The 17,528-nt window shown below is 42.7% G+C and overlaps 1 protein-coding gene across 1 annotated transcript in view; it reads right to left on the bottom strand.

The window, feature by feature from the left end:
• The window catches only part of Rab2a (RAB2A, member RAS oncogene family), a 64,080-nt gene extending 47,065 nt beyond the window's left edge, over nt 1–17,015 (bottom strand). The window contains exon 1 of the mRNA XM_055603530.1: nt 16,735–17,015. Within this exon, the coding sequence (XP_055459505.1) occupies nt 16,735–16,780 (46 nt within the window). The 5' untranslated portion in view covers nt 16,781–17,015. The remainder of the gene's footprint in view (nt 1–16,734) is intronic.
• Between the last annotated feature and the right edge of the window lie 513 nt (nt 17,016–17,528).

Below are 17,528 nucleotides of genomic sequence, written 5' to 3'. Positions count from 1 at the left end.
TACCATTTGTGATGTGTATGTGTATATGTAAAAGTGTGTGCCACGGTGCATGTGTCAAAGGACAACTTACCGGAGTCAGTTTTCTGCTTCCACCATGAGGATCTCAGAGATCAAACTCAGGTTAGCAGGCTTTGTGGCATCTTACCAAGCTGAAAATGCTACACTTTAAGGCCTGAGTTAGGTATCATTACCTCTCTCTATTTAATACAAATGACACATGTAACAGCGCTGTAACCTCAATTCTATTCTCTTCTTTTTCACCTGTCCTCTGCCCTTGAACTCAATCCTCCTACCTCAGCCTTTTATGCTATTTTTTTTTTTTTTAACTCAGAGCACAAGTCATTGATTGTTCCCTCTGTAGGACATAATACTTTGAGAATGGAGTACTTAAAGCCCATGCTTGTAGCAAACACTCAGCATCAAGGCACATTAAAAATCAGACTCCCAAAGCTCCACCCCAGAAAATCTGGAGGTCTGTCTTAAGGCTTGAAGATTTATCTACTTAGTCCTCAAGAGATTTTTGGGCAAGGAGCCCTTTCCTTTGCAAGAAATAAGGGAATGGTTCCTAAGAAATCCTTGCTCTTGATTGGGCTGACGGTTTTGGGGATACTGCTCAGGTGCTCTGTAGTGCATTCCCTGTTGGAATTTGAGTCATGTCATGATTAGGTTTGGGTTATGAGTGTTTGAGAGGAAGGCCACAGAGAAGATTTCTATTTTTAATCAAAACCGTAATTGTTCATCTTGGCTGAAGCAACGTGTCAGGTTTCTCCACTGCAAAGAAAACCTTCTATTCCCTGCTGTGCTCACCGAAGACTCTGCCATGTGAGCACACACTTCCAGAGCTACTTCTATATTTTAACCTCTGTACTCTTCCTGTATGATGCCATACATATGGAGACGAAATAGCCAATTTCCAGACCATTTATACGTTTGTACTAGTAAATACATAACTTTTATTTGAAAACCCTATCCATCCTTTAGATAAAAAAAAATCTTTTCACTTCCTGTAATACCTTTTTCATGTTTATTATATTATACCTTACACAAATGAGGTGTTATCTAACTCTTATTAGTAATGCCTACATACAACTGCACCAGGGAGATGGGAGTAAGGAGGTGGAAGGGCAGGGTTATTTTAATGTCTGATGCCCTGCTAGGCTGATGTTTCAGAAGACAGGCTTTACCAGCTTCTCAATCAGAGACCGTACTACAGCTGACTGTTGAGTCTCCCTCAGCCCCATCCCCCTTTGAGGACTAAAGCTAGGGAGGGCCTTGTGGTTGCCAGACAAGTAATCTACCACTGAATTAAGTCCCAATCCCTAGCTCTGTTGATTCTAACTCTGTAGAGTGGGAACGACTTACTTCTTCAAAGTAGTGTTTATTCTTATGTTTTAAGCATTCGGTGACCTGCATTTCAACGTATCCAGCAGCCCACCATGTAAGAGATGGCTAACTATGTATTGCACTACACATGAACCACGGGTGGCACTGGCAGGAAAGGCTGCTTCAGGTCTTCAGCCCTGTTTGTTCACGCTATGGTGATCAGAGTGCTGCCTTAACGCCATCCACTAAGATGCAAGCAGACAGAAGGCGGCAGCACGCTGGGGCCTTTCCCTTCTCTAGTGGCGAAGGACAGCCTGCCATTTGAACCACTCAGGCCTGCTTCACCTAGCGCTTAGCCCACTTGCTGCACCTTTACTCTCTGCATGCATGTCTAGCTGTCTTCCTCGGGTGCACTAACATTTACTCTTCAGGCATCTGAAAATTACTTTAGTAGTCAACAGACTCAGAAAGCAGATGCTTGAGGGAGGGAGGGAGGGACTGGGAGGGAATGAGGGATCGGGACACGGCTGGGATACAGAGTTAATAAAATGTAACTGATAAGAAAAAAATAAAATTCAAAAAAAAAAAAAAGAAAGCAGATGCTCAGTGAATTCTGAGTTAATGCTGCATTTGCAAAAGAGAACATGGAGACTACTCATTTTCCTATGACAAATCTAGTGTACAGAGTCTACAGTTCAAGAAAAACTATTACTTTTTCAATTTTTTTTTTTAAATTGGACATTTTTCAGACAAGAAAATATTCTAGGCAATAAGGTATGACCGTGTTACATAAGAATTTGGTGTCTGGCGTGACCTGTACTGAATTACATGTGATTTTCCTTTAAAACAGTCATCTCGCAGGAGTACAGTAGGATGGCAGGCACCTGACAGTTTCCTGCGAGTAAGCAGACTATCTCCAGCAGAGCACAACCTAGCTTCCGGAGATCAACAGCAGTTGGTGGGCGCCTCTCTGTGGCCAGCTTCCCCAGTACTGCCTCAGCTGCCTCTGGAGCTCTTCCACCACACAAGCTGCAGCCTTCCAGCCCAACTAAGCCCCTCAGGAAACTGCTATGGGCAGTCCTGAGCCCTCCAATGATAACTAGGTGCCAGACCTGTTCCTTCATGCTCTGCCTAGCTTCAAAGGCAGAGGTCCTTCCCTCCTTAATTTTTTTCCCAGCTTTTATTTCTTTCTTTATAGGGGCTGAGTCAAATATAGCCCAGGCTGGTCTCAAATTTGCTATGTAGATGAGAATGACATTAAACATCTCCTGCCTCTGTCTCCTATGTGCTGAGATTACAGGTATGTAGACACCATGCCCAGTCAGTTTTTCTGTGGTGCTGGGGATTAAACCCAAGGTTTTGTGCATACGAGGCAATTACTCTACCAATGGAGACATCCTCAGTCCTTTCACCATGTTCCTTTAGCCAGACTTGCCCCATCTTGACTCTAATTTCATTACAGTTAAGAATTCTTGATTTTGCCCCCACTTTGTTCAAATTCCTGACAGGTAATTCCTGTCAGCCAGGATAACTCTTGACTAATAGAATTGGTAGGATTAAAAACAGCCTTCAGTAAGATAAGCCAAATTCAATTGCTGAAGTTGGAGGGTTTGGAATATAGGTAACTGCAGAAAAGCTTAGTTTAAGCGTAATAGATTTACGGATACGAAGCTAGGTATAATTTAACTCAAAAATCAGAACATAGAGCTAAAAGGACGGCTCATTGCTTAAGAGCACGTACTGCTCTTGCAGAGGCCCCAGGTTTAGTTGCCAGCATCCAATGGTAGCTCATAGCTCATAACCGTAACTCCAGTACCAGAGGCGCCAACACCTCTTGAGATCTCCACAGTCCCCTGGCATGAATGTGGTGCAGACATACACTCAGGCACACATACTCATCTACACAAAATAAATTAAAAAGCAGAAAACAAAAGGAAGCATTTAATACTTTTCTTAGGGAATAACTTATATGTTAACCTAATAGCAAGTAAGGCAACTAAATACTTTCAAAATAACACTATGTCTGTTCCTTTCTTCCTCCCAACTCATTCTACTTTCCCTACTCGTTTGCTTCAAAATGACCACCAATGGAGAAAAACCAGGACAAACTACACCCTACTTCTCAACTTACAGTGTCCATTACTGGAACCAGGGAGTCACCCAGGATAACTGTGGTGGTCTGAATAGGAACGGCCCCATAGACTCATGTGTTTGAATGCTTGGCACATAGAGAATGGCACTAGTAGGAGGTGTGGCCTTATTAGAGGAGGTGTCTCACTGTGGGGATGGGCTTTGAGATCTCATATGCTTAAGCTACACCCAGTGTGGCACACAGTCTCCTGCTGCCTGCAAATCAATGTGTAGAACTCTCAGCTCCAACTCCAGTACCATGTCTGCCTGCATGCTGCCATGCTTCCCACCATGATGATAATGGATTAACCCTCTAAACTTTAAGTAAGCCCCAATTAAATTTCTTTTTAAGAGTTACCAAGTCATGGTGTCTCCTCACAGCAATAAGACCCTAAGATGTAACCTTAAAAAAATTACTTTTAAATGATTTTAAATTATGTGCTTGCTATGTACGTGTGTGTAGGTGCTTGAAGAGGCCAGAACTGTCAGATACTCCTGGAGTACAGGGAGCTGTGAGCCACCTGGATGCAGGTGCTGGGAATTACACTTGGGTCCTCTGGAAGTGATCACGTGCTCTAACTACTGAGTCACCTCTCCAGCCTCAGAAAAAAAATGTTCTTAAATACTAAGTATAACTAGCTACTAATGAACTCAATTTAGTGAGTCATAACCAACACAAAGTGAACTAGAGCAGAACATGAAATGTTAAACTTGACAGCACAAAGTTAGGACAAGTACTGCATTTGTACTGAATTCAGGAACATGAAAATGCAGCTTACTGTGTGTCTTGTCTAAAGAAAACCTTGGAGGGGCTGAAGAGGTGGCACAGCCAGTAAAGTACGTGCAATGCAAGCAGGAGAACCCAAGTTCAATCCCTAACACACACATAAAAAGGCCAAGTATGGTGGCACGTGCTTTCAAACCCAGCACGAGAGAGGTAGCCAGGGGATATCTGGGGCTGGCTCCCTGGCCTGCCAGCCTAGTCTAATCAATGAGTTCCGGCTACTGAGAGATCCCTTCTCAAAAAACAAGAGCAGCTCCTGACGACGGATAGCCAAAATTATCCTCTGACCTACACACAAGCAGATACCACATCCCATTACCAACCACAATGGAAAAAACTGTGTATTATCTAACCCAACTCACATCTATTGAAATTCTCATCCACACTATTTTTGCTATGGTTCATGATAAAATGAATTGGTCCGGAGGAATCTTGAACATTTCTCTTTTGCTTAATTGAAACATCAGCTGGACAGCATAATGGCACATACCTGTGAGCCCAGTACTTGGGAGGCTAAGGCAGCAAAATTGTAAGCTTGAAGTCTGCCAGGCTACAGAGTAAACCCATCTCAAAAAATAATAATAATAAATAAAATGGGGAAAACCAACAACAACAAGTGAAGCCAATGGTACTCTACTATAGTAAATAAAAACTTCCAAAGCTGGGAAATAAAGCAAAAGAAACAACACAAATGTGGGCATGGTGATGCATTCTTGCAGCTTCAGACACAAGAGACGGGGTAGATCACTAAGGGCTCAAGGTCCGCCTAGACTACACAATAAGACAACTGTCTCAAAGTTAAGTAGCTTAAAAAGAAAACTTTTTTTTTCACCATGTTATGGAAGGAAGTTATGTTATTATTACTATGGAATAAAATCTACTGTACATGAACCATAAAAAGCATGTTAGGACAGAAACGGTTTATCACAAAGTTAAAAGCTGTAAGCAAAATAAACTATTTCATGACAGAGTAAGCTAATAAGAACCAAAGGGGTAACAGTAACAAAACCAAATTGCTATAAACAATTAACGCTAAGGTTAGCTTGTTGAATTTCAGAGCATGAAACACGAAGGAAGTTCAGATTAAACACCATCAGACCGTATGAAAGTCATTTGGCAGTACCTATAAAAATGAAAATGCAAATAGCAGCTGATCCAGAAATCTGGCTTCTGACACAAATGGACAAACTAACAATACCAACATGGAAGCCAAAAGGTTAAGTACCTGGATTTGGTGACATATGTCTTTAACCCCAGTGCTCTTTGATCTCCCTGGAAGCTAGGATGAAAAGAGACAGAGACTGGGCCAATCAGATACTGCTGCTCAGAATTTGGAATCTTGAGAGGGTGCTACAATAGCAAGGGTCACTGCAAGAACAGTCCACAGTGCCTACAAGAGAGCGAAAGAGCCCAACCAAGTCTACTGACACAAGCCCACCATTTTCTCGAGCAGGCTGCAGTGATGCCACGGATCTGCTGTGTCCTATTTTCTTTGATCATGCCCACTTTGAAACGTGATTCTACTGCCTTCCTCCAAATTAATTCATAACTGATAACTCATTTTGTTCTTCGAGTCTAACAACTGAAGTTTTAAACAGAAGGGATTAGGGCCATGCACACTTTTACTTCTCCATTTGAAACTGAAGGAGTAATAGTTTATTCAAATGGATAAGTCAGTTCTTTACCAGCAAATTCATTTTTACAAAACAGGTCTGCAGAACTATATACAAACCTGCTTCTTCAGAAAAGGGTTCAAAAATGAGAGAAATCCTTCAAGCAGTGTCGTATGGTTTCATTGCTCTGATAAAACAACATGAACAAGAAGAAGCTTGGGAGGAAAGGGTTTATTTTATGTTCTAGATAGTAGTCATCATCATCCAGGGAAGGGGAGGAACTCAAGGCAGGAACCTAAAGGCAGGAACCGATGCAGAGGTTATGGAGGAGTGCTGCTGACTAAGGTTATGCTCCTTCATAGCCTGCTGTCTGCTTTCTTAGTACCCAGGGCCACCAGCCTCACAGTGGCACCAAACAATGGGCTGGGCTTTCCCACAGCAATCACTAAGAAAATGCACTAAAACTTCCCTGGAAACCAACCTATGGAGACTTTTTTTTTCAGTTAAGAATTGTGCTTCCCCAGTGACTCTAGCTTGTGTAAAGTTCATATAAAGTAGCCAGCACATGCAACATCAAAAAGTAAGCACAGAGTAAGTCCAGGTAGAGGGTGACTACTGCCCTATCACTCATCCACAAGACTAGTAAAAACTAGAATATCTTTCTCTGATAGTCTTTCCAATCTTGAGTGGCTCATAAAGATATATGAGATAAAAAAGAACTTATAAAAGTTTTAGTACAAAAATGCTCAATCCCCATCCCAAAAGGCAAAGAGGACGGACATCAGAAGAAGAAGAAAACAGGAAACAAGTTAGGAACTTGCCACAGAGGGCCTCTGAAAGGCTCTGCCCTGCAGACTATCAAAGCAGATGCTGAGACTTATGGCCAACTGTTGGAGAGAGTGCATGGAATCTTATGAAAAAAGAGGAAAATAGTAAGATCTGGAAAGAACAGGAACACTACAAGGAGAGCAACAGAACCAAAAAATTTGAACACAGGGGTCTTTCCAGAGTACCAAGTACCATGCATGGAGATAACCTAGAACCCCTGCACAGATGTAGCCCATGGCAGTTCAGTGTCCAAGTGGGTTCCATAGTAATGGGAAGAGGGACTGCCTCTGACATGAACTGATTGGCCTGCTCTTTGATCACCTCCCCCTGAGGGGGGAGCAGCCTTACCAGGCCACAGAGGAAGACAATGCAGCCACTCCTGATGAGATCTGATAGACTAAGATCAGAAGAAGGAGAGGGGGACTTCCCCTATCAGTGGACTTGGGGAGGGGCATTCGTGAAGAAGGGAAAGGGGAGGTGGGATTAGGAAGGGAGGAGGGAGGGGTTTATGGGGGGATACAAAGTGAATAAAGTGTAATTAATAAAAGTTAAAAAAAGTTTTAGTACAAAGGACTTCAGGATCAGAAGAAATACTTTTTGTGACTAACACGTGATCTTGTTTTCAACTCAAGAAATTAGTTTGAAATCAGCGAACTAGCCTTTTTAAATAGGCAAACCCTACCTCACTAATTTAATTGTATGAAGCTCAATGAGTGGAACAATTAACTTGAAGTACTATTATTAGTAAACCACTTTGTAGTTCACAAAGCACCTGTATCTAGTTTTACATCAAGCAGTGAAGTAGGAGAGCCTGCATTACCCGAGATGATGAGATCTGAACTTAACTAAGGTCATACAGTGGAGACACCACACCAATCAAGATCTTCTAATTATAAATACTGACTCTTGGAAAATGTCCAAGAGTGTAGTCTATACCAAAATAATCAGACAGGACTTGTGATACTATCTAACACTTCTAGATGCATACCAGTTATTGCTAAGAATGGACAAATGCCAAAGTCTTCTACAAATTTTATTTAATAGTAATTAATTAATTTTGAGATAAAGCCTTGATATAGTCAGGTTGCCTGGAACTTATGATACACCCCAAGCTGCCTTCCAACTCATAATCTTCCTGTATCAGCTTCTTAGATTTACAGGCATATGTCAGCATCCCAAGCACAAACATACCACTTACACTAGCATGCCAGGATACCAGGGCTTGAACAGGCACTTGCCAGACATTACATCAATTTTACAAACAGAAAACTCAGAAATTTAATTATTTTATCCCACAAAACAATAACCTTTACAATGTTCTATAATGTGCAGGGAAGGTAAGACATCTTGGGAAATATGTTGTTCCTATTGCTTCCTGTGTGGGATGTACATATGAAAAGTTCATGGTGGGCACGGACGCGTGTCATCTGTCTCTTGATCCCAGCCTAGCTAACTTAGCCATAACAGTACTTAATAGCAGAAATAAATTCAAATTCTTCAATGATTATTATATATATGTATATAAAACATTTAATTATTCAAATTATAGGCTCAAAATGTATTTTAAAATATTGTAATAGGCTACATAAAAAACTACAGGAAACCATAGCTAGTAAAAATGTACAGAACTGACCATGAAGTACTCAGCCCCAACTGATATATCTACAGCATAATCCCTATACCTAAGTCTCAGGAAACATTAGGGAAGAAGGGAGCAGAAAGACTGGTAAGAGCTAGAGGACCAAGAACAAAAGTTCTTGCCAAAAAAGTCTGAGGCCTGGTATGGTGCTTGGTGTCAGTAATTTGTACAAGGTCAGGGGTAAGGGAGAGGTAGAAGGCAGAGATGGAGGACCCCTGGAAATCACTGGCCAACCAGTCTAGCCAATTTTTGAGATTTATCAGGAGACCCTGTGTCAGCTGGGCATGGTGGTACACGCCTTTAATCCCAGCACGTGGGAGGCAGAGGCAGGTGGATCTGTGAGTTCCAGGAGCCTGGTCTACAGAGTGAGTTCCAGGACAGCCAGCACTACACAAACAAACAAAAAGAGACCCTGTGTCAAAAAGACAAAACATTGTTCCTCCCCCGAAAAAACCTAGTAGCAAGAAATGAAGACACCCACTGTTAACTTACGACTTCTAAATCCATGTGCACACAAATCTACACATATGTACATATACAACTAAATGCACATACAGTGAAAAAAATCACCAGTGGATTTGGAGATGGACAGACAGAATAAAATGACTGTTAACAGATCATCTTAATATAGGCTAGGAACACTGAAGACCAGCCACAGAGGACAACTTAAAAAGTACCTTGTGGGCACAAACAAGCAAGGTGACCAGCAATGTGTGTTTGGGGAGGGGTGGTGGTGGTGGTGGATATGACTGGAGAAGAAAAATCAACATACTAGGACAAAATAGAAGGCAAAATAACTCAGTTAGTTTCAAAATCTGTATTATTTGGAAACTAGGCAGCATGGTCCAATCTGGGGTTTTAAAACATTTTAAAATAAATGTGAGGTAATTACAGAAACATTTAAGGAAACAGGACAGAAAGTGATGATGGGCTATTACCATTTCTCACTCAATTCAGAGTCACACATTGTGGTGGTTTGAATGAGAATGGCACCCATAAGCTTGCATGTTTATGGTGTTTAGTTGGTGGAAATGTGTGGTAAGGATTAGGAGGTGCAGCCTTGTTGGGAGAGGTGTGTCACTGGCAGCAGGCTCTGAGGTTTCAAAAGACATTCTCAGTGCTCACTCACTCTCTGCCTTATAGCTGTAGATCAGGATGTAAGCTCCCAGCTGCTCCTGAGCCATGCCATTGCTGTCATCATGAACGCTAACCCTCTGAGATAGTAAGCCCAATTAAATACTTTTTAAAAATACTGCACTAGTCATGGTGTTTTGTCATAGCAAAAACAAAACAAAACAAAACAAAACACAAAACAAAACAAAAAACCCTAACATACATGTCCAATCCAATGCCTTCATTCCCAAGTTATAAAGACAGTAAGTCTCAGAAAAGTTATCAAAGCTGTAAGAATTGGAGAAAGTACTTGATCTTAGCTTGAGATAGATCTAATCCTGCTTTGCTTGTATGAGTGCACAAACTGTTTCTTTAAATAAAGGAACTAAAGGACTATGCAGCACTTAACAACAACTCAACAAACCAAGAGATTAGCAAACCCACAAAATACAATTTGATAAGGAGCTTAAGAGAAGCAAAGGAATCTACACAATAGTCATTTATGGGCAGTGTTGTGCTCTGACAGCCTCCCGTGACCAAAGTTAAAAACAGAGTCTCTCAATGGATAGCATTGTTCAGATACAGTGAGTTACAACAGCAGAGATATTGCCCTATACAACCAGTTACAGCAGCTGGATCTGGTGGTAATTGCCTGTAAGTCCAGAACTTGAGAAGCTGAAGAAGGCAGAATGGATGCAACCTCAAGATCTGCACATAGAAAGATCTAGAAAGTAACAACCAACCAACAAAAACAAAACTCAAGGCTGGGAGAAGAATGTTTTTTGTTTGTTTGTTTGTTTGTTTTCCACGTGAACCCAATCTAATCACGTGCATGCTAATGGCAGACTCTCGTAGATTAACCAGAGATGGGATGACACAAGAAGATTTAGAAAGCCAGGACACAGCTCAGACATGGTGGTACACACCTTTAATCCACCTCTCAGGAGGCAGAGGCAGATGGATCTCTATGAGTTCCAAGGCAGCCTGGTCTACAAAGCAAGTTCTAGGCAGCCAGGGCTGTGACATAGAGAAACTGTCTCAAAACAAAACAACAGCCAAAAAACAAAAACCCCAAAGTCATAAAACAAAACCAACCAACCAAACAAACAAACAAAAACTAAAAGAAAGACATGACACAAGAAAGTATGTATGTCACTACCTTTGAAGACAGAGAAAAAAACCAGTGGGTGCACACACTCTCTCGTTCTCATTCATTCATGAAAAAGTTGGGAAAAGCCATTAAATGACAGCTAGCAAAGAAATAGGGATAGGAGCCCCACAGCTAAGTTCTGCCAACAACATGAATGAGCAAGGACTCTCCAGAACAGAACCCAGCCTTGCCAAAGGTTTGACTTTTGCCAAAACAGACACATCATACATCTGAACTGTAGAATACTAAGATAAATTTGTTTTGTGTGAGCTGCTAATTTTCTGGTAGCTTATTCCAGTAACAACAGAAAATTTATATATCCTATATCGCCATTTACATAAAACTCAATCTCTGTGCCCTTTACTATTTTTGGAGATGAGGAATAGTTTGGTAAATGCCATGCTGCCTGCCTAGCAAAGCCTACATATCACACACTTATCATTCATGAAAGCACAAACTGTGCCAGCACCATCCTGCCTTCAAGGAGTTGGCTACAATAACACAGCCATCAATATTCATTTTCTCTTTCTCTTCCAATTTGGTCAAAGTCACTATCAGCTATACCTGAGGATAAGAGTATTTAAGATATTTAGGAGAAACAAGCAGAAGCAGGTGATCTCTGTGAGTTTGAGGCTAGTTTGGTCTATACAGTAAGCCCCATGTCATTCAGGGACCTTATAAAGTGGACCTTGTCTCAAAAAAAAAAAAAAAAAAAAAAAAAGTAAAACTGAGGGATGCAAACAGGAATGAGGCCAAGCCACCAGATATGGAAGGGCATGGTATGCAACCCAATGTCTTTGTTCCACGAGTACAAAAAAATAATTCTTTCTAAACTACATAGCTTAATGTCTTCATCTATAAAATTTAAAACTAATGAATGTTTTGAAGGATTAAAAAGAAAACAGATCCAATGGTACAAGCCAGTAATTCTAGCATTCAGGAGACAGAGGCAGGAGGATCTCAAGTTGACGCCAACTTATGTTACAAAAGAAAGACCTTAACTGAAAACCAAAAATCTGGGCTGTGGAAATGGTACATGCCTTGCAATCCCAGCACCGGAAAGCTGGAAGCAAGAGGATCATTTCAACGTTATTCTTCCTCTCACCAAGAGACTGAGGCCTGTCCAGGCTGTATGAAATCTGTCTATTAAAAACACACAACAACAACACCAAAACAGGACTCTCCTTCCTTAGCCCCCAACCCACCCAAAAACAAAACAAACAACAAAAAACAAAACAACAACAACAACAAAAAAAAAAGGACTAGATAAGTCTGTAATCCCAGCACTGAGGAACCTGGAACAGAAGAATCATTTCAAATTTGGTACCAGTTTAGGCTATGTAATGAGATCCTATCTCAATAAATAATAAAGTAAAATAAAATAAAATAAACCAAAACAAGTGCTAGGGATAAACAACAAGGCACTGATATTATGTAGAAAGTATAGAAAGCATTAAAAATCTACCACCAGACAGTGCTAAAAGCTAATGTGATGGAGTTCATACAAACCTTGTCTCAGTATTCCTTAGGGAGTACTTATAATAATAATAATAAAAAATCTGCAAAGCAGAGAAGCCCATTCGTAAGGAGAGAATCAATTTAGAAAAACTAGCATAAAGGAACACCACTGACCAAGTGAGCTATATTAAAGTACTACTACTGCGAACAAAAGCTTGTAAGAATACAACGTCACTATGGAACTAATACACCTTTTTCTCAAGAGATGAGAAGATTCAAGTGGTCTGAACGAGCAAGAACTAAAAGGTGACTGACTTCCTGAGTGTGGCAGCCCAGGGAATCCAGCATCTTTCTGGCAGATGTCTTTTATTTACAAGCAAAGAATAACAGGTAAAATGTGGAATATTTTAAAGCTTGTAAATAAGCAAAGTGGATGAAACCAAGTGGGAAGCTCTAACAGAAAATTAGATGTTAGAGACAAGATGAAGAGGATCTATGTGACTGTTTTCTGTTGTAAAGGACACAGCCTTATCCAAGGCTAAGGATGAGCAGTGAGGTGAAATGGCATAAGCTTTAGTAGGTCATGAGCTTTATTCATGAGCTTTCCTAACTGAAAAATTTTCCCCAACACTCCAAGACGTGAAATACAATTGACAGAGACTATGAAACCTTGGCTGGACCGTGAACACAGGGCAGAGAACAACATGGGCACTAATATTACAATATTAAAACTAAAAAGAAAAAATAGCTCCACCTGGTGATACATGCCTGTAATTCTAGCACTCAGGAGATTAAAGCAGAAGGACTCCCATGAGTTTGAAGACAAAATAACGCACATACAAGGCCAGCCAAGACCCCATCTCGAAAGCAGTAACAGAAACAGAAAAAGAGTATGGAAAGCTTCATCTCACCAACACAAACTTTCTTAATGCAAGCTGAGTTCTCTCTTCTCCAGAAACAACTGTTAAACACGGTTAAGCAGTTTAGGACTTGCCAGTCAATTTAAACCATATACTCAGAGAGCAAGACTGAGAGTCTAGCCCACATTCCCGCATCCCTTCTGCCTCCTCACCCAACAGTGTGCAAAGACCTCAGACCACGCCTTCCACCTTCCACAGTCAGTGTCTACTGACTCTAACACTGCTGACCCTTCCTCGGGGGATCCGTGACAGCTTACTGTTCAGGTGGCTCTTCCTCTCTGAAGGAAGACCTTCCCAGTTTCCTCTCCTGTTCACTAAAGAAAGGTCATTGTCTACTTCATTCCAGAAGGGCAACTCTGTCAGATTCCCAGGAGTCCATGGTTTTACACGTGAACCAATACACCAAAAAAATTTTCACCAAGTAAATAAGACTTTGCATTTTGGGTTGCACGATCTATAATTTTGCTCTGCAATTATCTGACTTATTGGTATGGCCATCAACACCTGATGACAACACAGCAGTGTGAGGACAAACGAGGAACTCGGGGTAAAAGCTTCTCATAGCGGGAGCTTACTCATGAATATATTCATGTTTTGAGACTCTTTTTTCCCCTTCTCTATAAGATTTCTTTATTTGGGGCCTGGAGAAATGGCTCAGTGGCCAAGGGCATTCACTGCTCTTTCAGAGATCATGGGTTCAGTTCCCAAGACCCATACAAAGTAAAGTAGTTCCAGGGGATCTGACAACTTCTTCTGGCCTCTAAAGCCATCAGACATGTACACAATACAAACACAAGCACATACACACAATCTACATGCAGACATTCACACATACCCGTAGAATTTTAAAATTTAAAAAGACATAATTTCAACAGTTCAGGTAGTGAAATCTTGGACAAGAGGATTCCATTTGTGATTAGCTCTCAAATCTCTCACCTATGCTCACCTATGCTTCAAGTACTTCCATTGAGCTGCCGACTGTGCCCATTTGGTGAATCTGTGCTCATTTAATTAATTCCAGCTCAAATGTCACCACCTTGGTAAGCACCTCCTCTCAGGGCACACAAACTTTTTTTACAAAACAGTGAAAAGTAAATCCTTCCTAATAAAAAAAGATCATTTAAAATTCAAGCTGCAGTGGGAAAGAAGAGGAGAGGAACAGAGAGTGGGGAAGAGGAGGAAAAGATCCCTGTAATTCAAGATGGAGAAATGTTTCTTACTATCTTAAAGGGAAGAAGGAGTTTTAACATAATCTAGGCAAAAAGAAGAAGGGACATTCTAGCTAGGAATAAACACAACTGGCTTGCGCATCTGTGTATCTAGATGAGGGGCAGGACTGATGATGAGATTAAAAACACAACAATGCCAGAGTTCTGAAACATGCTTTTTCTGTTAATAATTATCTGCTCATATTATTAGGCTAGGCTTGCTCAAAGCAAAAACACTTGCCACTTTATATATGTGTGTATGTGTATATATACATATATATATACATATATATCAATTACATGTTTTAAACAAAACCAATTAAGCAAGAAGTCTGCAGAATTGGAGTGAAAAACTGAAATTATCAATATACAGTAACAGAAATACAGTGGTCACTGGCTCTTGGATAAGTTAGTAAATATGAGACCTACCTTTGACTAGGTTCATCCTAAAACACAGAGCCCTACAGAACACCTTTTCTACCCTCGAGAAGTACATAAGCAAATGCAGATGCTTACACAAAGACCTATAAAATCAGTCTGGAATTAATATCAGAAAAAAATGATATAAACTGAGAAATATAATCCAGAAAATAAGTAGTCACTTCTAATCAAGGTCCCAGGAGAGTACAGACACATGTAAGAGGTCAAAGACAGGTTGATTCTGCAGACATTATGGAAGACAGGAGCATGGCTTTAATTAAAAAACAAAATTTCATTGGGAAAGACTGTAGCAGAAGGCAGGCCAAACAGAGGGAGGAGGAGGAACCAGGGAAAGCCTCAGAAACCAGCCCACAGGCCTCATAGGCAAGATTAAGGTGATACAGAGGGGCAGGCTAAAAAGACAAAGGCATTAGAGCAGGAGTTTGCCTCTTGACACAGATATTTCAGGACTGGTAAACTGATGCTAAACTACACTAGTTAAACTGGAGTGTGGGAAGTGCTACTACTCTACAGCCCATTGTCAAACAGTCAAATGCCAGAACTAGGTCAGAACAGAATGCCAAGAAAGGAGTGTCTTCCCTTCAAATTCACAGGGACTGGTTTTGGATGGGGACACATTTCCTGAGAATGAAGAGCAAGCCTGTTAATACGTGCAACCCCATTATTTCCTGCACATTACTTTATTAACCCACAGTAGACCTCCAATAAAATCAAGATACACTGCAAATTCTAAACCTCATTTTTGCTACTGCTGAGACAACCAAGTGGTCAGTCATTCCTATTTCACAAACCCAGGCATACTGTAGTTAATCTGACACCTACAATTTTACTTTATTTTTTATAATTCAGTGCTTTTAGAAACCTCCTTTCCAAACAGCTTATACAATATGGCTTTACCCAGTACCTTGCATGGAAAACCATCGTTTCCTTACACACAAACACCCCCCCCCCAAAAAAAAAGTCTTGTATTTACAGCAGGAAGATTTATTTTAGACAGCAATCAACATACTTCTACACTTACTTATAGAACGTGTTACATTATAGGGCAAGCTCAAGCTGCATCTATGTTTCCAGTGTTGTGCAAGGGGTTGTGCAACAGACACTACTGAAATCAGACTCTGGTGTATTAATAGTTTTAACACCTGAACACGCTTTACATTTATTATTAGATTCGAAGTAAGGCCCAAATCTCGGGGTTTCAAAGTATTTCATAAAGGGCTTCGTTACTTGCTTGAGGAACTCATTTTAGGATGCTATTTTTAAGCGGGAACTGATTTTATTCTAATTAATTAATTTATTTATTTACAAATGTTCACGAGGTCACCTGAAAATTAGCAGCTGTGATCCTGGACTTGACACAACTGAAAAAAAAAAAAAAAAAATCCAGTACTCAGTCAGCATACCCACACTATAGGCTCACACCCAGAGCACTGACTGACCTGCCTTGGATTACTATCATTAACCCCGGCATACACGTGGCAGAAGTCGCCAAGGCTCTACAGCGTTTTAATGGCCCAGAAAAGATTTGCTCATCCATCGAGTCATGTGATCTGACTTATTCGGACTTGGAAGTTGATGTTTCAAATATATATATATACATATATATATATGTATATATATATACACATATATGTATATACATATCCATATTTTTTTCTTTAATAATTTTTTTTCCTCCTCAACACGCTGTCCCACTTCAGGGTGCGCCTTGCCCCGGGCCTAGGCGGAAGCGTGCAGGTCGTGGGGAGGTGGGTCCGGGCACAGAAATCCGGCCTGGGGTCCGCCGCGCTCCGGTTCGCTCGGCTGCCCAGTCCCTGCCCGGGCCGCGGAGACAGGCGAGGCGGGGGCCCCGGGGCCGGGCCGCCCTGCTGTCACACGCCCCCGCTGTCGCAAACGGCTGCCGCCGGCCGGGTTGCAGAGGGCCCGGGCGCCGCGGGGAAGGCCCGGCCAGGCCGCGGCCGCTCGCAAGCGCCCACGTCACCAGCGCCAGCACTGCGGAAATGGAGCGGCGGCCGGGGGCCGAGGGAGGAGGGGAGGAAGGGAGGCGCCGCGCCACCCGACCCGCGCCGGCCGCCGCCGAGGGGCCGCCCGGCCGCCCCGGCCCCGCCAGCCCGCCGGCGGCCCTACCTGTGTCGCCGATGATGATGTACTTGAAGAGATAGGCGTACGCCATGGCCGCGGCCGCTTCGTGCCAGGCTCACGGCTCCTCCTCCCGCTGTGCGCCTCCTCCGCGCCCCGACCGGCGCCGCTCGGCCGCGAACCCGGGCCCCGCCCGCCGTCGGCCGCCGTGAGAGCCAGCAGCAAGGGCCGAGGGGCAGCGGGACGAACTGACAGCGCCGAGCGCGGATCCCAGCGGCCCAGCCCTTCGGAACAATAAGCCGCGGCGCCTCCGCCCCGCCTCCGCGCCGACCCGGAAGTGCTGCCGCCGCCGGCGCCGCCGGAGGAGAGGGGAGGAGCCGCGGCCGCCCCTGCCGCCCGGAGTCCCGCCCACCCGGGGCAGGGCGGGGGTCGGGGGCTCGCCGGGGACGGAGCCCGCTAGGTTCGGTCGCCGCCCTGGGTGGGGGGAGGAGGAGAGGGCATTCGGTGCGGGGCTCGCCCGGCTGCTGAAAAGGCGTCTGGGGAGGTGGGAGCCCCGCGTACTGGGTGGCGTTGGTGTCTGGGGGGAAACGAAGGCGGGAGCGAGTGATCGTGGTGCGTCCCTATAGACGGATGCCATGCTGTCACGCCGCTCCCCAAAATATGTAAAAACAAAAAAACATCGGTATAAATATTCAAGGAGACGTACATCTGCATGCCGTGTATCCGGCCATGATTCTAAGTGCTATGTAATGTGTACATGTACCGTATGCATATACGGCCTAATCATGTTCTGTGTATGTGCTGTGTGAAATACTAAAGTAAGTGCAGAACCAACGTTGGGG

This window comes from Psammomys obesus, unplaced genomic scaffold (assembly GCF_907164565.1).
Source record: "Psammomys obesus unplaced genomic scaffold, mPsaObe1.curated_primary_1811, whole genome shotgun sequence".
Classification (NCBI taxonomy): Eukaryota; Metazoa; Chordata; class Mammalia; order Rodentia; family Muridae; genus Psammomys; species Psammomys obesus.
Note: the sequence above shows the minus strand (reverse complement) of the source record. Positions and strands in the feature narration are given on the sequence as shown.